We start from the raw sequence: 27,832 nt of genomic DNA on the forward strand, positions 1-27,832 counted from the left end.
TCTCAAGCCAATGGAATGAGCCCACATAAGTGAGGGCAATGCAACAAAGATTCACCCACTCCACTGCACAGGTGCTCAAAAAAATCATCAAAAAAAGCCGTGGCAGACAAAAATATTTTCGTCAAACTCTTCGCAAAGGGCAATAAATATTTTGGTTTGGCTCTAATGGCTCGAATGGCATTGCTAAAGTGGAGACTTCTATGTAGACTGTTACCTGCAGATAAATCATATGAACAATTTGACCCCCATTAACACCATCATGACAAGTCCGCTTCGAGAAGCATTTGTTGTAAACGTCGTACATTTCAAACATTCAGGTGAGGGAGCAAGGTATACATTTCAGACCACGCAAAGCAATCTGCACTTGACCCCGCATGATCGTTCACTTACCGAGTGGCACCACGGAAATGTTTTTGAATGAAGTAATAAGCCACTGCTAGAGGGATGAGGGCCAGCACAAAGAATGGAGTCACGTAACAAATAACAGCCAGTGCTGAGAGGCAGAAGAGCGAAGATCGCACCAGTGATTCCAAAGTGATTGGGATGAGCTGTGGAGGAAGGTTTTCCCATTATTGGATGTCTTATTGCATTACATGACGGTGGAAAACTGCATGGCATGGCTTTATATTAAAGGTTTACCATGATACTGTGCCTCGCCTATGAGCTGTCTGGCCTGGGTTCGAATCCAGACCCAGCTATAAACTGTCATCCTGGTATTTCACAAGCAGGGTGATTCATCAATGAGTGTGCCACCCTCGGATAGACGTTAAATTGGGTGTCCCATCTGCCAGCATTTGTTGGTGGACGCTAAAGATCCCACAGTGTCCTTCGTGAAGAGTAGGCGAGCTACTATCGCCGACACCATTAACAAACTAGATGGTATTCATAGAATACTTACCCTGCGCAGTCAACTTTGTGTAAGCCAACTCTTCTGTTTTTGAACGTTTCTTTTTTTTTTGATCCAATATGGCTGCCAGACCACGTGAGCGATGACATCATAAATTTATATTCTCTAAATAATTGTTGCATAGATCATGCTCAATAAATTTCAAACTGATCAGACAAAGCGTTGTCCCTGTCGAATTATGACGTCATCGTTAACACCTATTCCCCATATGGAGTTATTTACAACTAGCCGAAACCCGTGGAACATCCACGGAAGGGAGGATGTGGTGTATGGATAGAGTGTACCATTATGGATGGCATAGGGGATTTGCTTGTCCGAGTAAGAGTTAGGAAGAAAGATGAGAATGAAGAGTGCGTATATGAACAACGATCGCCGACACCGGCACAAATGCATGCTCTGGATTGTCCACTCAGTGGACGGCTTGCTTTCGCATTCTCATGTCCAATCAGCGGACGGCTTGCTTCGCCTTCACCCAGCACACGCCAATACGATGGCGTCGGGAGATGGCGTCGTATCGGCAGTTATTCGGATGCTTTTGGGCCCCAACGTCGGCTAATTCAGATTTTTCGAGTATGGCTGTACGTGATAAACAAAGAGCGCGGTTCGTAGATCGTAAATCCATTAGTGCCGTGGGCATCGGGTCACTGGGTGCGGCGTAAAAGGGATAACAAAGTCGAGTCCTTACGCTATTATTATATAGATGAGCCATATTTTCATTTAGCGGTTTGGGAGATATGGAGGTGAAACGTTTTTCCAATATGGCGCCTGTACCACATGACCTATGATGTCATAATATTCACTAAAATATTCTACAGGAGGAGGCCCTCCTATGGTGAAAATTTCATGTCAATCGGACCAACGGGTGCCAAGAAAAGGAATTTTTTAAATGCAGACACGGCACACACTTTACCTTACTGAAATGCAGACACGTACGTACGTACGTAACTGAATGCTTAACCCCGGTTTTCGCTTCGCGAGCACAGGGTGATTACAAATTCCTGCCCTCACTAATACTGTGAAGTCAATGGCGAAACACCAGGTTACAACTCATGCGAAGCAGTACCGACACTCTGGAAATAGTATATTTACAAAGTAAAATTTTTTGTTGCAAATAAGAATTGTCTTCAATTTCTCTTCGGTTAGAAAATCTCAAACTGTGTTCTAAGAAGCTTACTTACACCACGGTAAGCTGTCTGTGCATGCTCCAATGAGGAATGAACACTATTAAAAAGCTGAAACATAGATTACTTTTTCCTCTTTTGCACAGACATGAAATCTTAGGCGTGTGTGTGCATGAATAATGACCTTGAAGAGTGCAGCACACTGTGGATGAACACGAATTGCTGATGAAACATAACACAGGGAAACATGGCAAGGCCAAGATAATCCACTAACCTGCTCGTTCTTTTCCTTGTGATTTGTCAGATTTCGAAGGTCTTTGCACCCGCAAGATGACTCAGAGGGACAATTTGTGCAAGACGTTGAGCTTCCAAGTCTGGGTTCAATGCCCAACCCGCCTATAAACTGTGACGCGCAGGTGTTTCATGGGAAGACCATTGTATCAATGAGTGTGTTGTCTGTCAGATGGGATGTTAAAATGGGTGACCCGTCTGCCAGCATTGCTTGCTCCTGGTGGACTCAAAGACCCCACATGGTGTCTCTCTCAAAGAATTGGCGATTGTTGAATTGACTGTGACAAAAATCCAAATTCCTGTCCTGATTACTTCTTAAGGTGGTTTTGGTCACCAATGTCCTCTAAAGGTGGTTTTATTACTGCTTGAACAATCTCAAAGTGCACACACATTCAGTAGGCCATTGCGCTATCAAAAAATGTCATGCAAAGCCTGTCCACGTCCACTTTGTACACAAACGAATCTTGACGAAAACAAAAGCTACATTTAAAAAAAATTAATTAGCGTTCTCCGCATTCTCACAATAAACGTTTGTTTGAAATTTTATGACAAAGTTCAAATGGTAAAGAAACATGGATGTGATTACAAAACCCGGCACTCTTGACAGTCGGGCTAATGAGGTCTATTTGTACTCACTGGGATTTTGTGCTTTGACATTTTGACCCAATTGTTAATTAGTCTTCTCCATATTCTGAGATTTCAAGAATAATGGGACATCAGGTTTCTTCCATGTGGTTGAATTGTTCCAGTTGGTGACAGAACATCAATGGAAGATTCGATATGCTTCGCACAGAAAGTTCCCAGTGTCGGTGATGTGATCATAGTGCTGTGACTGCCATTCGAAGTGTATCATCTGTGAGTTGCACATCAGACATGTGATTCAAAAGGTCCTCCATGGAGCACTTGGCCAGTGGAGTGTTGCGCACACATGTGCAATAATAAGGACTATTTTCGTTTGACTTTTTGTGATTTATTATTTCTTGTGATTTATTAGTCCCCACCGGTGTACACCGGAGGGACTATAGGTTTGCACGCCGTCCCTCCGTCCGTCAGTCCGTCCATCACGCAAAGAACAGTTTTCCGGCCTTTTTTTCTAAACGCTTAATGCTAATGATTTCAGAATTGGCACATGGTTTCCTCATGATAAGATACAGATCGAGTTCGAACTTCACGACGTTTCGATCATTTTTGACAAAGTTATGGCACTTTGAACTTTGGGAATTCTGATAATTCTGATGATCCTTAACTCAGTGCCATTTTAAGTTTGAATTTCCTTTAAAAAACATTTTCTCTGCAATAATAGGACCGATTGTGATCAATTTTTCACCATATGATGGACTCGGTCTGTAGAATATTGTAATGGTAATTATGACGTCACAGGTCACGTGGTTCGGCCGCCATATTGTTTTTCATGAAAACACAAAAAACCCCTTTTCTCTGCAACGGCTGAACAGATCGAGGCCAAACTTTGCAGGCAGAATCGCATACCCATGACGAACAAAAAAGTCGGCGAGCAGGACGTCATGCGTCACATGATTTCAGAGTTATGACGTTTTTAAGCATGAACGTTTAAAACCGAGCTCCTCCCTCATTTTTGATCCAATCGAGGGGAAACTTCACAGATCTGTTCAGCATGTCAATCTACTAAAATGTCCTTTTGGAATTTGCGATAGGGCATGTGGTTTGGCAGATATCGTTAATTAAACGAAAATATCAAAAAAATGGATATCTCTTGTTTATTCTAGAGTTCTCCTCAAGCCGCACCGCGCGCCTTCAGCCTCGTCTCGCGAACGTCAAAAGCGCGACACAGCGCGCGCTTTCGGGAGGGGCGGAGCCAAGCCGAGCAACATATATATATACACATCGATCATTGATCGTCAACCGGAAAATATGATAAATTACTGATATTTAGCGACTCGAAAGGTTCTTTATCAACAACTTATTTTGTCGTGCTTCTGCTGACCTGTCTGCAAGGTGTATAAATCGAAGTCCCGAGTGCGAATCGCAGGTGAGCCCGTCCTGAGGTAATTAGCGATTGGGAACGATTCAGAACCTGTGGGTAAATAACCCTTGGTAATTTCCCCAACAGTTTTCCGGACGACAGACTGCCGGTAGGGGACATGTATTGCAGCACAATACTCAGAATGCTTGTTATTCTGCACCTTCATGGATATTACTCAATTGATACAAACACTGCATGGCAACTGCCTACGCTGCGCTTCGGGACCATTTTAACCGAAATCTCTAATCGAAATCTCTGACACACCTTCAACAGCTCTCCCTACCTCTTCCTCCTCTTCCACATCTTACCCTACCCCTCCCCCCCCTGTTCTGGACCCGATGCTCCCCCTTCCTCTTCATTAACGGTATGGACCTCAAACATCCGGGGCCTTCGCTCAAACTTGACTGACCTCTCCATACAGGTTGCTTCTGACAAACCAGATGTGATCTGCTTAACAGAGACTTTCCTCCTTCATGATGTCTCTGATGCCTTGGTATCTCTCCCAGGTTACTCCCTCCTCCGGTATGATAGACCTGAGCCTTGTCCTGGAGGTGGGGTTGCTATCTTTATAAGAAACTCTCTTCCTCACTCGCCCTCCACTGCCCTCTCTCCACCTCACCCCCAGGAATACCTTTGGCTACGGCTTCCCCTTCGCTCCCACCTTTTGTTCATATGTGTGTTGTACCGTCCACCAAACAGCGATGACTCGATCTACATCTCGCTGTCTGATAATATGGACCAACTTCTATCTACCCATCCCAACTCTCTCTTCCTCATATGTGGTGATTTCAATTGTCACCATGCCAGTTGGCTGGGTGTGGGTACCTCTCTCACCAGCCATGGCTCTTCAGCAAAGGACTTCTGCGACTCACTGGGACTGACACAATCTGTCAATTTCCCGACCCGGATCTCAGTCAACGGAGCATCTTCTCTTCTGGATTTGGTTATGACAAACTTCCCTGAAAATGTCTGCTGCTCTTCTTCTGCTCCAATCGGCTCATCTGATCATGTGCTTGTCAAAGTAGACATCTCTCTGACCATTCTCAGAGAGCCTCCTCAGCGTCGACGAGTCTGGCATTTCACTCAGGCCAACTGGCACGGTCTTCAAGCAGCCATCAATCATCTGGACTGGTCTCCCATCTCTACCGCCTCTGACATCAACTCATCCTGGGAATTCTTTCAAAGTAAATTGCTCTCTCTCATGCACAGATTTATCCCATCTCGTCTTCAATTGTCATACCCTTCCTCCCATCCATGGTACACGGATTCTTGTGGTGAGGCTGTTGCCCTGAAACAACTTGCTTTCGTCTCCTGGAAAGCAAATCCAACGGAAGGAAATCTCATTTCCTTTCACAAAGCCCGAAACAAGTGTGTGTCCACCCTCAGGAGAGCCAGGAAACAATATCTCACCGTTCTCAAGACCGAACTCTCTTATCTGTCTCCCTCTTCCAAATCCTGGTGGCATCTGGTCAAATCTGTTTCTGGTGTTTGTTCCCACTCCATCCCCTCCCTCACCTCAAATGGCTTAACAGCTGACTCCGCACGTGAAAAAGCTGAATGCCTCAACTCCGTGTTTGCCTCTAAATCTTGTGTCCCAAACCCATCCCTCTCTGTACCCACCGTACCCAGTCGTACCCAGCTGCTCCTGGACTCTGTGTCCTTTCCTCCTGACAAGGTGGAAAAGTTTCTGTCAACCCTCGACTCTGATTCTGCAACTGGTCCTGACGGCATCAGCCCACGGGTCCTAAAATCATGTTCTCCCGCTCTTTCACTCCCTCTTTCTGTTCTCTTCACCCTCTCTTTTGCTCAAGATCATCTGCCATCTGCTTGGAAATCAGCCAACATCACCGCTTTGCACAAAAAAGGTGCAAAAACAGATCCCAGCAACTACAGACAATTATCAGCAAAGTCATGGAATCCATCATTGCTTCAGATATGAAATCTTTCCTCTTCTCCAATGGCTTGATCTCTGATCATCAATTTGGTTTCAGACCTGGTCACTCTACTCTGGACATGCTGCTTCTGCTTTCTCAACAATGGATGGAGGTCCTCAACGCCAAACAGGAAATTAGAGCTGTCTCCCTTGACATTTCACGTGCCTTCGATACGGTCTGGCACCCTGCTCTGCTCACCAAACTCTCCTCCTTTGGTATCCATGGAAATCTCCACGCATGGCTGGCGGACTTCCTCTCTGGTCGTAGTCAACGTGTGGCCCTGAATGGGTTTCTCTCATCTCCTCTTCCTGTTCAGGCTGGAGTTCCCCAAGGTAGTGTTCTGGGCCCTGTGCTTATTCTGGTCTTCATCAATGATCTCTCTGACTCTCTTGAAAATCCTCTCTATCTCTTTGCTGACGACTCTACTCTCTGTCGCTCCATTCCTCATCCCTCAGATCGGCAGTCTGCAGCCTCCTCACTCTCTGCAGACCTGGACAAAATCACAGACTGGGCAAACAAATGGAACATGTCTTTCAATCCTGATAAATCTCACACTCTTACGATGTCTCTCCAAAAAGACAGACTGGAAAACCCTCCCATCCACTTTCTGAATAATCCTCTCCAAGAAGTTCTGTCACTCAAGCTTTTGGGTCTCACTATTTGCCATGATCTTTCCTGGGAAAACCACATTTCAAATCTGTCCTCCAAAGCCAGTCGCCGACTGGGCATCCTCCGTCGTGCGAAGTCCTTCCTTGGCACACCTGAGCTCCTCACCACATACAAGGCTTTCATCCGCAGCTCTATGGAATACTGCTCTCCCCTCTGGTCTGGTGCTCCTGCCTCACACCTAGCTCGTCTTCACGCTGTTGAAACCAAAGCATTCAGAATCATTGGAATCTCCCGCGATGAAGCTAACTCCAAGGGCCTTTCACTCACTCACCGCAGGCAGGTTGGTGGTCTTTCCATCTTCTACCGACTCCTCTCTGGCCTTGCCCCCCCAGCTCTCTCTGGGCTCTGTCCCCCAAATATTCCTACAGGTCGCACAAGATCTGCCTGCAACCCTCTTATGGTTAAACTGCCAAAATCAAGACTTTCTGCTCACCTTCACTCCTTCATTCCTCTTTTCTCCCGCCTCTGGAACAAACTCCCTCACTCTCTTCAATCCCACTCCACCCTCCAGGTCTTTAAAACAGCTGTTCACCACCATCTCTTATCCTCCCCCATCCAAAACCTTGATCTTTTCTACCCCCGCTAATTTCGGTCCCCTTGTGTTTTATACCTCCCCCCCCCCCCCCTCCCCCTCCCACGCCTCCTGCCCCCAAGCCCTCTCCCTCCCACACTTCTCCCTGCTCTCAAATGTTGTGGTTGTGTGCTTCCCCTTCTCTCCCCATCTTGTCTTCCGCTCCCTCTTTTTGTATATTTTGTTTGTCTGGTTGATTTGTTTGTGAAATAAATGTTAGCTCTTTCACGAGCCTCGATTCAGTATACAAAAAAAAAAAAAAAAAAAAAAAAAAAAAAACTGCACAGTGTTAAAAAAAGTCACAAAATGCTAAAAAATGCAAACCCTTACAGGCTTTCCCACTCATACTTTTCAAAAACTGCTCAAAATATCGAGGTATTAAAACAATATTTTTACCTGCAGGATAAATATTTTCTTGTGATTATTCCCACTATAAATGTATAATTGCACTTCTCAGTTCTCCGTTTTTTTTTTGGTTTTTTTTTGTATACAAGATCGAGGCTCGTGAAAGAGCTAACATTAATCACACAAAAAGTCAAACCGACACATAAAACACAAAATAAGGGGAGCGGTAGACAAGATGGGGAGAGAGGGGGAAGGACACAAACACAACATTTGAGAGCAGGGACATCGAGAGAACTGTGGGAGGGAGAGGGCTTGGGGGGAGGGGGAGAGGTATAAAACATACGGACACGGCAAGGACTTCCAGGAAAGAAGTTGGAATTTCAAAAAAGTGTATCTGGGATGAATTAGCAGGGGTAGAAAAGAACAAGGTTTTGGATGTGGGAAGATAAGAAATGGTGGTGAAAAGCTGTTTTAAAGACCTGGAGGGAGGAGTGGGATTGAAAGGAGTGGGGGAGTTTGTTCAAGAGGCGGGAGAAAAGGGGATTGAAAGAGTGAAGGTGAGCAGAAAGCCTAGATTTTGGCAGTTTAACCATGAGAGGGTTGCTGGCAGGTCTTGTGCGTCCTGTAGGAATATTTGGGGGACAGAGCACAGAGAGAGCTGGGGGAGCAAGGAGACGAATTTGAATTTGAAAATGGTCCTCCTCTCTGCCGGAGAGGAGTCGGTAGAAAACAGAAAGACCACCAACCTGCCTGCGGTGAGTGAGTGAAAGGCCCTCGGAGTTAGCTTCATCGCATGAGATTCCAATGATTCTGAAAGCTTTGGTTTCAACAGCGTGAAGCCGAGCTCGGTGTGAGGCAAGAGCACCGGCCCAGAGGGGGGAACAGTATTCCATTGAGCTGCGGATGAAAGCTTTGTATGTGGTGAGGAGCTCAGGTGTGCCAAGGAAGGACTTCGCATGTGGAGGATGCCCAGTCGGCGACTGGCTTTGCGGCCAGCTTGGAAATGTGATTTTCCCAAGAAAGATCATGGCAGATAGTGAGACCCAAAAACTTGAGCAACAGAACTTCTTGGAGAGGATTGTTGAGAAAGTAGATGGGAGGGTTTTCCAGTCGGTCTTTTCGGAGAGACAAAGTAAGAGTGTGGGATTTGTCAGGATTGAAAGACATGTTCCACTTGTTTGACCAGTCTGTGATTTTGTCCAGGTCTGCAGAGAGTAAGGAGGCTGCAGACTGCCGATCTGAGGGATGAGGTATGGAGCGGCAGAGAGTCGAGTGATCAGCAAAGAGATAGAGGGGATTTTCCAGAGAGTCGGAGAGATCATTGATGAAGACCAGAAATAGCACAGGGCCAGATTTTACGGGATAGAAAAAAAAAACCTTGCTTTTTCCGTTGTGGATGTTGTCCGTTGTGGAGGGATGACATCTTAGATGGTGGTGAACAGCTGTCTTGAAGACCTGGAGGGAAGAATGAGTTTGAAGAGAATGTGGAAGTTGATTCTACAGGCAAGAAAACGAGGAACTAATGAATGGAGATGAGCATCGATTGTGGATATAGGTAGTTTGACCAGAAGGGGGTCGATTGTGGACCACATGTAAGCTGTAGCAAAGTGGAGGTGGGAACAAAGCATGGAAAGAGCAGAGGGTGCAAGACCAGAAAGGAGGCGTTAGCAGAGAGACCAGGAACCTATCTGCGATGGCAAAGTGATAGGCCCATAGATTCAGCAGCATCGCCGGAGATTCCCATGATGTTGAAGGCCTTGGTTTCTATGGTGTGAAGCTGAGTAACGTGTGAGGCAGAGGTAAAGCCCAGAGGGGAGAGTAGTATTCCACCAAGCTGTGGATTAAGGCCTTGTCGGTATCAATAAGTTCAGGTATGCCAAGGAAGGGTTTTACATCAGAGGCGGTTGGCAGCTGGATTTGGAGTCCAACTTTGAAATGTGGTTTGCCCAAGAAAGATCATGGTTGATAGTGAGACCCAAGAGTTTGAATAACTTCTTCAAGATGATTGTTAAGAAAGTATATGGGGGAGAGAGAGTAGGGGTCGGGGAGGAGGAGGGGGCAGTTTCCAGATGGTCCTTTCAGAGAGACAGATAGTGAGAGCATGAGATTTATCAGGATGGAAAGACATATTCCAAATGTTTGACCAGCTTGTGATTTTTTTCAAGGTCTGAAGAACCTGAAAAGGCTGCAAACCTGTCTGTCAGAAGAATGAGATATGTCAGGGCAGAAGGTGGAGTCATCCTCAAATACAACAACAACAACAACATGCATTTTAAAGGCCATTTTCTCTGCTAGAGCGGGGGTTAGCCTTGCGGTCCCCATGACAATCTTCTCCATTTTGCCATATTTTCTGCATCTCTCCTTGTTAACCCCCTTGCCCGCATTTCTTCTTCCACCATCTTCAGCCAAGTCTTTCTCGGTCTTCCCCGTCTTCAACTTCCTTCTACATTCATTTCCATCACTCTTCTCAACCAGTCACTTTCATCCTTCCTCAACTCATGACCAAACCATCTCAACCTGTTCCTCTTCACAGCATCAATCACAGGCTCTATTCCCATCATCTTTCGCAATTCATCATTTGTCTTCCTCTCTCTCAACGATACTCCGCACATCCGTCGAACCATTCGCATTTCCACCCTTTCCAACCTTCGTTGCTGCTCTACGTTCATTACCCATGTCTCGCTCCCATTAAATCATAACTCTTCTCACACATGCAGCATACACCTTTCCCTTCAGCTTCAACGACACTCCCCTCATCATCAGCACGCCACTCAATTCCCGAAACTTCTTCCATGCACATCTCACTCGAGCAACCGTTGCCGAGTCTGATCCACCTTCTCCATTCAGCATGTCTCCGAGGTAGCAAAATGTTTTCACACCTTCCAGCTTCACGCCGTCTCCAAGATCCAACTCAACATTTCCTCCATCTGCAGCTCCCTCTGTGCACACCTTACATTTGAATGTAGCTGCCACACTGGTTAATGACCCTCTCAGACCACTACATTTTTGATGAACCCACTCAGCGCACATTGTACACTGAATGGAGGTCACTCCGACACCCTTCCGACACACAGCACAGGGCCACTTCCCAGTTCTTTCCACCTCGCCACATGCTTTACCACTTGCCATCACCTTCGTCTTTCCGATATTCACCTTCAGACCTTTTGTCTCCATACATTCCTTCCACGTGTTCATCTTTTCCTTCAGTCCATCCATACTTTCCGCAATCAACACCAGATCATCTGCATACAACAACTCCCACGGTAAACCCTCCTTTACGTTCTGAGCCAGCATCTCCATCACAGATACAAATAGTAGTGGACTAAGTACCGACCCCTGATGCACTCCCACCTTCACCTCAAACTCACCACTGTTCCCGTCCTTCGTCCTTACAGCTGTGCGCGCTCTTTTGTACATTGCCATCACTACTCTGATCAACCATTCCTCCACTCCTAACTTCCTCAATGTCCATGTCAATACTTTGCGTGGAACCCGATCGAATGCTTTCTCCAGATCAACAAACCCAAGAAACAACTTCTTCGTCTTCTCCATGTACTTCTCCTGCAACTGCCTCACAATGAAAAGCGCGTCTGTCATTCCTCTTCCTGGCATGAATCCAAACTGCATTTCGTCGATCTTCACTTTCTTCCTTATCCTCCTCTCCAACACCCTTTCCAATACCTTCATTCCATGCTCCAATAACTTTATCGCTCGGTACGAGCCACACTCCAGAGGGTCACCTTTCCCCTTGTATAGAGGGACGAGGGTACTCAGTTCCCAATCCACTGGAATGCGGCCTTCTTTCACCACCAGATTACAGATCTCTGTCATTCTCTTCACACCCCAACTTCCTGCTGCCTTCAACATATCTCCCAGAACTCCCGTCGGCCCTCCTGCTTTTCTACCCTTCATTGCTTTTATCGCTTCCTCAACTTCCTTCTCAGTTCTCTTCTCTGCCGGTCCTGAAACTGGGTTACTCTCGATGTTGCCATCCCATTCATTCTCTGTATTCAACAGCATTTCCATATATCTTTTCCATCTTCCTTTAATTCCATCTAGGTCGACAACGATTTGTCCCACTTCATCCTTCAAGCAACTCACCCCCATCACATCACACCTCTCTTTCGCTATCTGCTTTGCAATCCTGAATACTGCTTTCTGACCCTCTTCCGAATCCAAGCGTTCTCCGAACATTTTCCTACATGCCTCCTGCGCCTTTGCTACCTCTTTCTTTGCAGCCTTCCTGGCTGCCTTATAACTTTCATGCTCTGCTGCTTCTGCTCCCGTACCCTTCGCCTTCTGCCACTCCTTGAACTTCTTCCTCTTCTCGTCAATCCTCTTTCCAACTTCATCATCCCACCACCATGTTTCCGAGTGCCTCGGTGGTCCTTTTGTCCATCCACATACCTCACCACCGGCTCCCAACAGACTAGCTTTCATTGACATCCAACCACTTTCAAGCTCAACCACATCATCCTCGACCCTACTCAGCCTCTCTTTTAATGCCTCCCTTACTGTCACCTCTTTCAACCTCCACACCTTCATTCTCGGTTGGTACTTCACCCGCCGAGCTCTCCTCGCACCTTTCACCCTTACGTCGCAGACAACCAAGTGGTGCTGTGAAACAGCCTCCTCCCCCGGGATCACCTTTGTGTCCCGGAGGTGCCCCCTATCTCGCCTACGCACCATCAGGTAGTCAACGGTTGTCGTCGACCCACCTGACGTGTATGTAACAAGCTTATTATCCTCTTTCTGGAACTGAGTATTACAAATCAACAAATCAGCTCCATCAGCAAACTCCAAAATCCTTTCACCTTCTCCATTTCTCACACCATATCCGTAACCCCCATGAACTCCGTCAAAACCATCCATACTCCTTCCCACATGTCCATTTAGGTCTCCTCCTACCACAACAACTTCCTCATCTTTCACGTTTTCCATCAGCTTCTCTATCGCACACCAGAACTTGACCTTCTCTTCATCGCTTCGACCAACCTGCGGAGCATATCCCGAGATGACGTTCACCAAGAGCTTTCCAATCATCATTTTCACCATCATCAACCTATGACTCACTCTAGTCACACTCACCACACTGTCTACAAACTCCTCAGAAAACAGGACACCAACACCATTCACACCCTCCGGGCACCCTTGCCACACAAACTTGTATTTCTGTCCCTGCCTACCCTTCACCATTCTCACACCACTTCCCTTCCATCTCGTCTCTTGCACACAACATATGTCCACTCTTCTTCTGACCATTACTTCCACCACTTCTCCTGATCTCCCTGTCATTGTCCCTACATTCCATGTCCCAAACCTCAGAAACCGATCTCCACTTCGGGCTGTACCCTGCACACATGTAGTTGTAATCGTCATGGTTCTCTTTTTGAGGCAATGTTTTATGGCCGGATGCCCTTCCTGACGCCAACCCTCTTAGTTGCCTCTTACGACACGCAGGGATACGGCGTACCTATTCTAATCCAGGGTACACACTGAGATACACCTCAAATAGATAGAGGATTTTCCAAAATCAGAGAGATGGTTCATGAATATTAGTAATAGGATGGGGGCCGAGGACACTGCCTTGTGGCACTCTAGCCTTGACAGAGAGAGGCGATTAAAGGATTTCATTCAGAGCCACAAGTTGGCTACAAGAGTAGCGAAGGTCAGTAACCGAAGAGTGCAGTTAGCCTTCGATGCTATCGGCAGAGAGTTTGGTGAGCAAGGCAGGATGCCAGACTATCAAATGCTCCAGATATGCCGTCCAGAGAGATGGCCCTGATCTCATGTTTGACATTGACGGCTTCCATACACTGTTGGTCGAGTAGAAGCAGAATGTTCAAGATAGAGTGACTTGGTCTGAATTCGAATTGATGACCTGAGATGATGTCGTTGGAGAATGGGAATGATTTTATGTCAACTATGATGATAGACTCCATGACCTTGCTGATGATTGAAAGTAAACTACTTGGTCTGTAGTTAAGGGGATTGGTTTTTGCGCAATTTTTAGCTCACCGGGAGCGAAGTTCAGGGGAGCTTATGCGATGGCGAGTCGCCCATCCGTCAGTCCGTCTGTCTGTCCATCCATCCATCTGTCAGTCAGTCAGTCCGTCCGTAACTTGGTGGTCCAGTTGGGTGTCTGACAAGGACAAATATATTCGATTTTGGTGAAGATCTGAATAAGGATCTGGATATGAGAATTATTTAATTTTTTAAGTGATTCTTCACCATTGAGTGATAGGGCTAAAATCGATATAAAAAGCAGGAGATCTCAAAAGGTTTGAGGACGGATGATTTTGATTAAATGTGATTCTGTTTTTGTGATTTTCTGGTCTACTCTGGGATACAAAACGTAAACTGTTCACCTGGTGGAGGTATGCTCTCTACTGAGTGCCGTTCTAGTGTTAGTATGATTCGACATGCTGTCTTGTCTTCTAGAAACCATTCAAATTGGTTTAAAATACTTTTAATCAGCATAGTACACTATAATGTGGTGATAATGTAATGTGTTTGTGTTCATGTAATGTGGTGATATTGATGGATTTCCAAACAGATGGAAGATGAGTGAAGGCAAATAAGAGGGTAAAATTATAGGGCAGAGAGAGAATGTGCAAAAGCAGCAGAGCAAGTTTTTATGACACATGAGCTGATGCTGTCCAGTAACAGAGTGGAGGCAACAAACAACAACAACAACAGGCATTTTAAGGCCATCTTCCCTGCAAGAGCGGGGGTTAGCCTTGCGGTCCCCATGACAATCTTCTCCATTTTGCCCTATTTTCTGCATCTCTCCTTGTTAACCCCTTTGCCCGCATTTCTTCTTCGACCATCTTCAGCCAAGTCTTTCTCGGTCTTCCCCGTCCTCTACTTCCTTCTACATTCATTTCCATCACTCTTCTCAACCAGTCACTTTCATCCTTCCTCAACACATGACCAAGCCATCTCAACCTGTTCCTCTTCACAGCATCCATCACAGGCTCTATTCCCATCATCTTTCGCAATTCATCATTTGTCTTCCTCTCTCTCAACCACACATATGTGGACATATGTTGTGTGCAAGCGACGAGATGGAAGGGAAGTGGTGTGAGAATGGTGAAGGGTAGGCAGGGACAGAAATACAAGTTTGTGTGGCAAGGGTGCCCGGAGGGCGTGAATGGTGTTGGTGTCCTGTTTTCTGAGGAGTTTGTAGACAGTGTGGTGAGTGTGACTAGAGTGAGTGATAGGTTGATGATGGTGAAAATGATGATTGGAAAGCTCTTGGTGAACGTCATCTCGGGATATGCTCCGCAGGTTGGTCGAAGCGATGAAGAGAAGGACAAGTTCTGGTGTGCGATAGAGAAGCTGATGGAAAACGTGAAAGATGAGGAAGTTGTTGTGGTGGGAGGAGACCTGAATGGACATGTGGGAAGGAGTATGGATGGTATTGAGGGAGTTAATGGGGGTTACGGATATGGTGTGAGAAATGGAGAAGGTGAAAGGATTTTGGAGTTTGCTGATGGAGCTGATTTGTTGATTTGTAATACTCAGTTCCAGAAAGAGGACAATAAGCTTGTTACATACACGTCAGGTGGGTCGACGACAACCGTTGACTACCTGATGGTGCGTCGGCGAGATGGGGGCACCTCCGGGACACAAAGGTGATCCCGGGGGAGGAGGCTGTTTCACAGCACCACTTGGTTGTCTGCGACATAAGGGTGAAAGGTGCGAGGAGAGCTCGGCGGGTGAAGTACCAACCGAGAATGAAGGTGTGGAGGTTGAAAGAGGTGACAGTAAGGGAGGCATTAAAAGAGAGGCTGAGTAGGGTAGAGGATGATGTGGTTGAGCTTGAAAGTGGTTGGATGTCAATGAAAGCTAGTCTGTTGGGAGCCGTTGGTGAGGTATGTGGATGGACAAAAGGACCACCGAGGCACTCGGAAACATGGTGGTGGGATGTGGAGGTTGGAAAGAGGATTGACGAGAAGAGGAAGAAGTTCAAAGAGTGGCAGAAGGCGAAGGGTACGGGAGCAGAAACAGCAGAGCATGAAAGTTATAAGGCAGCCAGGAAGGCTGCAAAGAAAGAGGTAGCAAAGGCGCAGGAGGCATGTAGGAAAATGTTCGGAGAACGCTTGGATTCGGAAGAGGGTCAGAAAGCAGTATTCAGGATTGCAAAGCACATAGCGAAAGAGAGGTGTGATGTGATGGGGGTGAGTTGCTTGAAGGATGAAGTGGGACAAATCGTTGTCGACCCAGATGGAATTAAAGGAAGATGGAAAAGATATATGGAAATGCTGTTGAATACAGAGAATGAATGGGATGGCAACATAGAGAGTAACCCAGTTTTAGGACCGGCAGAGAAGATACCTGAGAAGGAAGTTGAGGAAGCGATAAAAGCAATGAAGAGTGGAAAAGCGGGAGGGCCGACGGGAGTTGTGGGAGATATGTTGAAGGCAGCAGGAAGTTGGGGTGTGAAGAGAATGACAGAGATCTGTAATCTGGTGGTGAAAGAAGGCCGCATTCCAGTGGATTGGGAACAGAGTACCCTCGTCCCTCTATACAAGGGGAAAGGTGACCCTCTGGAGTGTGGCTCGTACCGAGCGATAAAGTTATTGGAGCATGGAATGAAGGTATTGGAAAGGGTGTTGGAGAGGAAGATAAGGAAGAAAGTGAAGATCGACGAAATGCAGTTTGGATTTATGCCAGGAAGAGGAACGACAGATGCGCTTTTCATTGTGAGGCAGTTGCAGGAGAAGTACATGGATAAGAGGAAGAAGTTGTTTTTTGGGTTTGTTGATCTGGAGAAAGCATTCAATAGGTTTCCACGCAAAGTATTGACATGGGCATTGAGGAAGTTAGGAGTGGAGGAATGGTTGATCAGAGTAGTGATGGCAATGTACAAAAGAGCGCGCACAGCTGTAAGGATGAAGGACGGGAACAGTGGTGAGTTTGAGGTGAAGGTGGGAGTGCATCAGGGGTCGGTACTAAGTCCACTACTATTTGTAGCTGTGATGGAGGTGCTGGCTCAGACCATAAAGGAGGGTTTACCGTGGGAGTTGTTGTATGCAGATGATCTGGTGTTGATTGCGGAAAGTATGGATGGACTGAAGGAAAAGATGAACAAGTGGAAGGAATGTATGGAGACAAAAGGTCTGAAGGTGAATATCGGAAAGACAAAGGTGATGGCAAGTGGTAAAGCATGTGGTGAGGTGGAAAGAACTGGGAAGTGGCCGTGTGCTGTGTGCAGGAAGGGTGTCGGAGTGAACTCCATTCAATGTACAATGTGTGCTGAGTGGGTTCATCAAAAATGTAGTGGTCTGAGAGGGTCATTAACCAGTGTGGCAGCTACATTCAAATGTAAGGTGTGCACAGAGGGAGCTGCAGATGGAGGAAATGTTGAGTTGGATCTTGGAGACGGCGTGAAGCTGGAAGGTGTGAAAACATTTTGCTACCTCGGAGACATGCTGAATGGAGAAGGTGGATCAGACTCGGCAACGGTTGCTCGAGTGAGATGTGCATGGAAGAAGTTTCGGGAACTGAGTGGCGTGCTGATGAGGAGGAGAGTGTCGCTGAAGCTGAAGGGAAAGGTGTATGCTGCATGTGTGAGAAGTGTTATGATTTATGGGAGCGAGACATGGGTAATGAACGTAGAGCAGCAACGAAGGCTGGAAAGGGTGGAAATGCGAATGGTTCGATGGATGTGCAGAGTATCATTGAGAGAGAGGAAGACAAATGATGAATTGCGAAAGATGATGGGAATATTGCCTGTGATTGATGCTGTGAAGAGAAACAGGTTGAGATGGTTTGGTCATGTATTGAGGAAGGATGAAAGTGACTGGTTGAGAAGAGTGATGGAAGTTAATGTAGAAGGAAGTAGAGGACGGGGAAGACCGAGAAAGACTTGGCTAAAGATGGTGGAAGAAGAAATGCGGGCAAGGGGGTTAACAAGGAGAGATGCAGAAAATAGGGCAAAATGGAGAAGATTGTCATGGGGACCGCAAGGCTAACCCCCGCTCTAGCAGGGAACATGGCCTTAAAATGCATGTTGTGTTGTTGTTGTCTCTCAACCAAAATTCCACACATCCACCAAAACATTCGCATTTCCACCCTTTCCAGCCTTCGTTGCTGCTCTACGTTCATTACCCATGTCTCGCTCCCATAAATCATAACACTTCTCACACATGCAGCATAAACCTTTCCCTTCAGCTTCAACGACACTCCCCTCCTCATCAGCACGCCACTCAGTTCCCGAAACTTCTTCCATGCACATCTCACTCGAGCAACCGTTGCCGAGTCTGATCCACCTTCTCCATTCAGCATGTCTCCTAGGTAACAAAATGTTTTCACACCTTCCAGCTTCACGCCGTCTCCAAGATCCAACTCAACATTTCCTCCATCTGCAGCTCCCTCTGTGCACACCTTACACTTGAATGTAGCTGCCACACTGGTTAATGACCCTCTCAAACCACTACATTTTTGATGAACCCACTCAGCGCACATTGTACATTGAATGGAATTCACGCCGACACCCTTCCTGCACACAGCACACGGCCACTTCCCAGTTCTTTCCACCTCACCACATGCTTTACCACATGCCTTCACCTTCGTTTTTCCGATATTCACCTTCAGAACTTTTGTCTCCATACATTCCTTCTACTTGTTCCTCTTCTCCTTCAGTCCATCCATACTTTCTGCAATCAACACCAGATCATCTGCATAAAACAACTCCCACGGTAAACCCTCCTTTATGTTCCGAGCCAGCACCTCCATCACAGCTACAAATATTAGTGGACTTAGTGCCGACCCCTGATGCACTCCCACCTTCACCTCAAACTCACCACTGTTCCCGTCCTTCGTCCTTACAGCTGTGCGCGCTCTTTTATACCTTGCCATCACTACTCTGATCAACCATTCCTCCACTCCTAACTTCCTCAATGCCCATGTCCACTCCAAACTTCCTCAATGCCTTCCTCAATGACAGGCTGCTGGCGACTTTTCTGTACTCTTTACAATAGACACTTCGCCACTTCGGGATCTTTGGCATCCACTACCTGCAACCAATGCTGTCAGATAGGTCCCCAGCTTAATGCCCCATCTGACAGCACACTCAATGACACTACACCCTACCTGCCAAAACACCAGGACGACAGTTTATAGCCACATTGGCAATTGATTTCGGATAGGATAACTCGAAGGTAAAAGTGCTACCCCTGAGCTATCCTGCCAACCTGGCATTACAATAAAACAATCATAAGGAATGTTGTGGATGAAATTCAGATTTTTGTAAATTTTAATTATGCTGAAGAAGTATTCACTTAAAAGGTTAGGCCCAAACAGACCTCAGATTAAAATTGAACAGCTGGTGCTTGACAGATGAAGGTCGTGTATTTGAAAATTAAATGAAAGTTGATACGTTAATAGTTAATCATTTCAATTCATTTTCCTGGTGTAGGTGATGGGTTTAAGGTGTGTGTGGAGGCTCTTTTAGTGAGGTGACGTATAGCCTTATTTGGTCTTATTTCAGTCTAATGGTCTTATTGGTCTTATTTGTTATGGTCTTATTTCAGCTAAAAAAACAAGACGCATTGTAAATAGGAGGTGGGATGGGTGGGTCGATGAGGGGGAAGAAAATGAATAAAATCAGGGAAAATATCTGACAACTTTCTCCATTAAATGTACAAGTTGGATCAAAGCCTTGCTCTTGCCTTGCTCAAGGCTCCGGCCTTGCTCCCCCAGCTCTCTCTGTGCTCTGTCCCCCAAATATTCCTACAGGTCGCACAAGATCTGTCAGCAACCCTCTGATGGTTAAACTGCCGAAATCTCGGCTTTCTGCTCACCTTCACTCTTTCATTCTTCTTTTCTCCCGCCTCTGGAACAAACTCCCACACTCCCTTCAATCCCACTCATCCCTCCAGGTCTTTAAAACAGCTGTTCACCACCATCTCTTATCTTCCCCCATCCAAAACCTTGATCTTTTCTACCCCCACTAATTCACCCCAGATCCACCTTGTTTGAAATTCCAACTTCTTTCCTGGAAGTCCTGGCAGTGTCCATATGTTTATACCTCTCCCACCCCCCCCCCCTTCACATGCCGCCCCCCCAAAGCCCTCTCCCTCCCACAGATCTCTCGATGTCTCCATGTCTCTCGGTCCCTGCTCTCAAATGTTGTGTTTGTGTCCTGCCCCCTCTCTCCCCATCTTGCCTACCGCTCCCGATGTTATTTGTTTTATGTGTCTGTTTGTCTTTCTGTTTGATTAATGTTCGCTCTTTCACGAGCCTCGATCTTGTATACAAAAAAAAAGGAAAAAAAAGAAAGAAAAAAAAGCTGGTTATTAAATTGTTTTCTAGATCACAGGCCAAGCTAGGTTGAGTTTCATCCCAATTGGGACAAGTATTAAAGGTTTTGAGACAGCTGCATTATCATGCTGTTCCACGAACTCAGCTGGCATATTTTATTATTGGATTGCTCTTGTAATCCAGGAATATTGATTTTGCAGTGTTTCACCAAGGAATACAGAAGTACCTTTACCATTTTTGATCTTTTTGGAGGCCATCTACATGTAACGCACAAAAGTGAAAAGTGGTGCCGGCCCAGCTAATGGACAGTTGGTGTAACCTTGTTGACTGGGGGAGAAAGTAACAAATGTATAAAATAATTTCACACCAGCGATGGTGATTTCCTCTCACACCAGCCAGGGCACCTCAGCAAAGGACTTATGTGACGAACTGGGACTGACACAATCTGTCAATTTCCCGACCCGGATCTCAGTCAATGGAGCATCTTCTCTTCTCGACTTGGTGATGACAAACTTCCTGCAAATGTCTGCTGCTCTTCTTCTGCTCAATCGGTTCTTCTGATAATTTCCTTGTTAAAGTGAACATCTCTCTGGCCATTCATTCTCAGAGAGCCTCCTCAGCGTCGACGAGTCTGGCATTTCACTCAGGCTGACTGGTACAGTCTTCAAGCAGCCATCAATCATCTGGACTGGTCTCCCATCTCTTCTGCCTCTGACATCAATTCTTCCTGGGAATTCTTCCAAAGTAAACTGCTCTGTCTCATGCACAGATTTATCCCATCTCGTCTTCAGTCGTCATACCCTTCCTCCCGTCCATGGTACACTGAAGCTTGTGGTGAGGCAGTTGCCATGAAGCAACTTGCCTTCACCTCATGGAAGGCTAATCCAACTGAAGGGAATCTCAGTTCCTCTCACAAAGCTCGGAATAAGTGTGTGTCCACCCTCAGGAGAGCCAGGAAACAATATCTCTCTGCTCTCAGCACCGAACTCTCAAACCTGTCTCCTTCCTCCAAATCTTGGTGGCATCTGGTCAAATCTGTTTCTGGTGTTTGTTCCCCTTCCATCCCCTCCCTTACCTCAAACGGCTACACAGCTGACTCAGCACGTGAAAAAGCCTAATGCCTCAACTCTGTGTTTGCCTCAAAATATTGTGTCCCCAACCCATCTCTCTCTGTACCCACCTTTCCCAGTCGAACCCAGCTGCTCCAGGACTCTGTGTCCTTCTCTCCTGACAAGGTGGAGAAGTTTATGTCAAACCTCGACTCTGATTCTGCAACTGAGCCAGGCGGCATCTGCCCACGGGTCCTAAAATCCTGCTCTGCCACGACATCTCATTCTCTCTCTGTTCTCTTCACCCTCTCTTTTGCTCAAGGTCATCTGCCATCAGCTTGGAAATGAGCCAACATTACTGCTTTACACAAAAAATGTGCAAAAACATATCCTTGCAACTACAGACCAATCCGCCTGCTCCCAATAATCAGCAAGGTCATGGAATCAATCATCGCTTCTGACATCAAATCCTTCCTCTTCTCCAATGGCTTGATCTCGGATCATCAATTTCGATTCAGACCAGGTCACTCTACTCTGGACATGCTGCTTCTGCTGTCTCAACAATGGATGGAGGTCCTTAATGCCAAACAGGAAATCAGAGCTGTCTCCCTTGACATATTACGTGCTTTCGATACGGTCTGGCACCCCGCTCTGCTCTCCAAACTCTCTTCCTATGGTATCCATGGAAATCTCCAAGCATGGCTTGCGGACTTCCTCTCTGGTCATAGTCAACGTGTGGCCCTGAATGGATTTCTCTCATCTCCCCTTCCTGTTCAGGCTGGAGTTCCTCAAGGCAGTGTTCTGGGCCCTGTGCCTTTTCTGGTCTCCATCAATGATCTCTCCGACTCTCTGGAAAATCCTCTATATCTCTTTGCTGATGACTCCACTCTCTGCCGCTCCATATGTCATCCCTCAGATCGGCAGTCTGCAGCCTCCTCACTCTCTGCAGACCTGGACAAAATCACAGACTGGTCAAACAAGTGGAACATGTCTTTCAATCCTGACAAATCTCACACTCTTACTATGTCTCTCCGAAAAGACTGATTGGACAACCCTCTCATCTACTTTCTGAACAATCCTCTCCAAGAAGTTCTGTCACTCAAACTTTTGGGTCTCACTATCTGCCATGATCTTTCCTGGTAAAACCACATTTCCAAGCTGGCCTCCAAAGCCAGTCGCCGACTGGGTCCTTCCGACTGGGCTAGTCGCCGACTGGGTCCTGCGAAGTCCTTCCTTGGCACACCTGAGCTCCTCACCACATACAAGGCTTTTATCCGCAGCTCAATGGAATATTGTTCTCCCCTTGGGGCTGGTGCTCCTGCCTCACACCTAGCTCGGCTTAATGCTGTTGAAACCAAAGCTTTCAGAATCATTGGAATCTCCTGCGATGAAGATAACTCCGAGGGCCTTTCACTCACTCAGTGCAGGCTGTCTGTGATCTGTCCCCCAAATATTCCTACGGTCGCACAAGATCTGCCAGCAACCCTCTTCTGGTGAAATTGCCAAAATCAAGACACTCTGCTCACCTTCACTCCTTCATTCCTCTTTACTCCCGCCTATGGAACAAACTCCCTCACTCTCTTCAATCCCACTCCTCCCTCCAGATCATTAAAACAGCTGGTCACCACCACCTCTTATCTTCCCCGATCCAAAACCTTGATCTTTTCTACCCCCATTAATTCACCCCAGATTAACTTTTTCGACATTCCGACTTCTTTCCTGGAAGTCCGAGCAGTGCCCATGTGTTTTATACCTCTCCCACCCACCCACCCATCACTCCCGTGCCTCCTCCCCCCAAGCCCTCTCCCTCCCACAGATCTCCCGATGTCCCTGCTCTCAAGTGTTGTATTTGTGTGCTTCCCTCTCTCTCTCCCCATCTTATCTCCCGCTCCCTTTATCATATGTTTTATGTGTCAGTTTGTCTTTTTGTGATTAATGTTAGCTCTTACACGAACCTCGATCTTGTATTCAAAAAAGACAAAAAAAAACATAATTCTTGACATTAAAGTCTTTTTTTTAATTACGTAGATTCTAGTTTTTGGAAAGAAGAATTTTTTAAAGGAGCCCTTTCAAAGTAGGACGTTTTGGGTTATCACAAGGCAATTAGTGTGCAAAACACCTGTTAAGTTATGGGATAAGCACGCGTTTATTTGCACATATATTGATAATTAGTTCACAATAAGCAAAATAAAATACAAAAAACTAGAACGCCAATCTTTGACGTCGACCGGCATGCGTCCGTCCACTTTATTACATCATTGTACATACTTGTACCAAGTTTTATTTAAATCCCTTCAGCTGTTCTCAAGTATCACATTTCTACCTGACATGACCTCTGACCTTTGATGCCAAAAGTAATCAGTTCATCTTTTCATCATCATATATAGTTGTACCAAGTTTGGTCAAAATCCCATCACTGGTTCACAAGTTGGTCTGGTAACATAATTTTTACTTAACATGACCTCCGACCTTTGATCTCTTAACCCCAAAATCGAATCAGTTCATCTTTACATCATTATACATACCTGTATCAAGTTTGACTTAGATCCCTGAAGCTGTTCTTAAATTATCATGTAACGAAATAAATAACTTAACATGACCTCTGACCTTTGACCTCTTGACCCCAAAATCGAATCAGTTCATCTTTGCATAATCTATCTATAATTCCAGCAATCTCTGTGTGTGTGTGTGTGTGTGTGTGTGTGTGTGTGTGTGTGTCTGTGTGTGTGTTTGTTTGTCTGTGACCGCTGTTTCTCGACAACCACGGGTCCGATATACTTGAAACTTGCCAGGTATATTGCTGGGGACCCGAGGATGTGCCTTTTCAAGGTTTTAAATTAATCGCAGAAGTAGTTACCGAGCTATGCTCAAAAAACGATTCAACCAATCAGAGAGCAGCGAGCTATCACGTGTGCCGAACGTGGCGAACAGACTCTGCCTCGGATGGCACATTTGAGAGCGTATTCATTTATTTCCCGTCGGCAAACTATGTTGGCGCTATGTTGGCGTTAAACGATGTTTTGAAACTAATTAAAACTAATTTGCGATTCTTTCGCTTTCCTGCGATATGCGACCTTCCGGAGCTCCTGTGAGAGCGTGCGCCATTACGGATAGTACGGGTACGGGCATGCCATATGTTGGCGTTAAACTATGTTTTAAAACTAATTAAAACCATTTCATGTAAATAGAGGGGGGGGGGGGGGTTGTCACTGTACTCGCAAGCCGTTCGCCGTTCGCTTTGGCGTTGCGAATGGACCAAAACATTTCATGGACCAAACCATTTCATGTAAAGCGTTCGCCGTTCGCTTTGGCGTTGCGAATGGACCAAAACATTTCATGAACCAAACCATTTCATGTAAATAGAGGGGGGGGGGGATATAATTTTAGATATATATATAGTACGGGCATGCCCTAGTAATATATAATTATACAAGGTTTGGTGAAAATCCCATGACTGGTTCACAAGTTAGCTTGGTAACAGAATGTTTACCCAATGGGACATCTGACATTTGACCTTTGACCTTCTGACCCCAATATCTAAGCAGTTCATCTTTACATCATCATACATGCCTGTACCAAGTTGGATTTAGATCCCTGCAGCCATTCTCAAGTTATAAACCTGTTACAGACTTTGACATCTTGACCCCAAAATCAAATCAGTTCATCTTTTCATCATAATACATGCTTGTACCAAATTTGATCAAAATTCCATTACGGGTTCACAAGTTATCGTGGTAACAGGATTTTCACCCAACATGACCTCTGACCTTTGACCTTGTGACGTCAAAATCTAATCAGTTTTATCTTTACATCATTATACATAAATGCACCAAGTTTGACTTAGATCCCTTCAGCCGTTCTTAAGTTATCGTGGTAACGAAAACCTATCATGGGCGGATGGACCGACAGATGGCATATAGGTGTCAACCGAAAAAAAAATCCACTGACATTATCTGGTATTATTTGTAGATCAGTGACAAAAAATCTCAATTTAATCCATTTTAAATTCAGGCTGAAACATAACAAAATGTGAAAAAGTCAAGGAGTGTTTCTTTCTGAAGGCACAGTATGCTGACACCATTGAAAGGAAACGAACACATGGGAGGGGGACCACGGACACAGGGAATGTGAACATTGGGACACGGATACAGGTAAAGCTGATAAAAGGAACAAAGAAACAAGTGAAGCAGAGATGGGAAATGCAGAAATACCAGATGAAGATATTTTAAATGCAGATAGACAAAAATGCAGAAATACCAGATGAAGATATTTTAAATGCAGATAGACAAAAATTGCAGCTTGGTGAAAAGTGAAAATGCGGAAAGCACGAATGTGGAGATCTAACATGTCGGTTGTGGATAATGAGATATTATCTACATGAGATTTATAAATGGGAGGGAGTGGACACACATAAAGGTGATCAACAGACAGGAAGTGGATATATTCTTGGGAAAAATGCCAGGGGCATAGAAAAGGCTCTTTTTGTGGTATGTGCCATGTGGCAAAGTATAGAAAAGAAGGGACGTTCCATAGCTTGTAGAAAACGTCAAACAATAGAAAATAAGGGACATTTAAAAAAAATCTCATGTACATGCTGTACTACCCTTGTGTTCTTAGGAGGAACCAAGTAATGCTCTAGAAATGTTCATATAAATGGGCGCCAATTTGATTCATACATCTGCACGAAGAAGTAAATGTATTTTAACCTATATATGAAGGGCACCCCTTCATATGAACATTTGTAGAGCATCACCTGGTTCCTCCGAAGAACACAAGGGTAGTTAGTACAGCATGCATATGACATTTTTTGAATGTCCCTTCTTTTCTATACTTTGCCACATGGCACATATCACAAAAAGAGCCTTTTCTATGCCCCTGGCATTTTCCCCAAGTTAATATATATAGGTATATATATATTCATATATATTTAATTTGAAAACAAATACGATGGCACTTCGGTGGAATTTGTTTTGAACGCCATTAATTCGATGTATTGGCCGATGTATATTCCAATTGGCCGATTGCAGCTGATTTCGTCCATTAGAAGTCGAGAAACGAATTTTCAGTCCCCATGTTAAAGTTGCATACAGAGCAACCATCCCATATAAAGGGGAGCACTTTGCGCCTCCCTTGATACATAGAAACAATCCCATATAAAGGGAGGAGCACTTTGCACCTCCCTCGATACAGAGAAACCATCCCATATAAAGGGAGGAGCACTTTGCACCTCCCTTGATAGAGATAAACCATCCCATATAAAGGGAGGGGCGCTTTGCGCCTCCCTTGATACATAGAAACAATCCCATATAAAGGGAGGGGTGCTTTGCACCTCCCTCGATACAGAGAAACCATCCCATATAAAGGGAGGAGCGCTTCGCGCCTCCCTTGATACAGAGAAACCATCCCATATAACGGGAGGAGCGCTTTGCGCCGCCCTCCATACAGAGAAGCAATCCCATATAAAGGGAGGGGCGCTTTGTGCCTCCCTTGATACATAGAAACAATCCCATATAAAGGGAGGGGCGTTTTGCGCCTCCCTTGATACAGAGAAACCATCCCATATAAAGGGAGGGGTGCTTTGCGCCTCCATTGATGCAGAGAAACAATCCCATATAAAGGGAGGGGCGCTTTGCGCCTCCATTGATACAAAGAAACAATCCCATATAAAGGGAGGAGTGCTTTGCGCCTCCTTTGATAGATAAACAATCCCATATAAAGGGAGGGGCGCTTTGCACCTCCATTGATACAGAGAAACAATCCCATATAAAGGGAGGTGCGCTTTGCGCCTCCATTGATAGAGAAACAATCCCATATAAAGGGAGGGGTGCTTCGCGCCTCCCATGATACAGAGAAACAATCCCATGTAAAGGGAGGGGTGCTTTGCGCCTCCCTTGATACAGAGAAACAATCCCATATAAAGGGAGGGGTGCTTTGCGCCTCCATTGATACATAGAAACAATCCCATATAAAGGGAGGAGCGCTTTGCACCTCCCTTGATACAGAGAAACCATCCCATATAAAGGGAGGGGCGTTTTGCACCTCCACTGATGCAGAGAAACAATCCCATATAAAGGCGGGGGCGCTTTGCCCCTCCATTGATAGAGAAACCATCCCATATAAAGGGAGGGGCACATTGTGCCTCCCTTGATTTCCATACAACAAGCAAATTGATATGGTACCATACTCATAATAATGCTGAAAATGATGTTTAAGAAGAAATACATTTTTAAATGCGAACAAAATAATTTGTTCATCGTACAAGACTTTATTCAAGCCGATATAAAAGACGTGAAAAAGTAAGGGGAATTTTTTTTTTTCAACCCAGACGGGATTCAAACCCACAATCCCCAGCTTGGGAGTCTGGTGCTTTATCCATTAGTGCTTTGCGCCTCCCTTGATATTTTTAAGAAAGCCAAAGCCTTATGTACGGTCAATCGAACCATCACTGAAGATTTTTATTTTATGCCAAAATAAAAACCAAAAGCAATTGTTCTGCTGCAGAATGGCTTGAAAAGGCAAATTTATTGAGCATTATCATTAACATGATGCAATTATATTGATCATCATCATTTCATATGCAGCCTGTGGGTGCTGGTTGCATCAATGCTGGGAGTACACCTGTTCCGCTGATGCAGTGCCCCGTTTCCAAGAAGCTGGTACTCATTTTTCCGAC

The 27,832-nt window shown here is 45.6% G+C and overlaps 1 protein-coding gene across 2 annotated transcripts in view; it reads right to left on the reverse strand.

Moving 5' to 3' along the window:
• The window catches only part of LOC137411924 (ATP-binding cassette sub-family C member 8-like), a 242,092-nt gene that overhangs the window by 87,327 nt on the left and 126,933 nt on the right, over window positions 1–27,832 (reverse strand). For both annotated transcript variants that reach the window (XM_068097203.2, XM_068097207.2), the window contains exon 27: window positions 391–548. In XM_068097203.2, the coding sequence (XP_067953304.2) occupies window positions 391–548 (158 nt within the window). The remainder of the gene's footprint in view (window positions 1–390; window positions 549–27,832) is intronic.

This window comes from Myxine glutinosa, chromosome 1 (assembly GCF_964187855.1).
Source record: "Myxine glutinosa chromosome 1, kmMyxGlut1.1, whole genome shotgun sequence".
NCBI lineage: Eukaryota > Metazoa > Chordata > Myxini > Myxiniformes > Myxinidae > Myxine > Myxine glutinosa.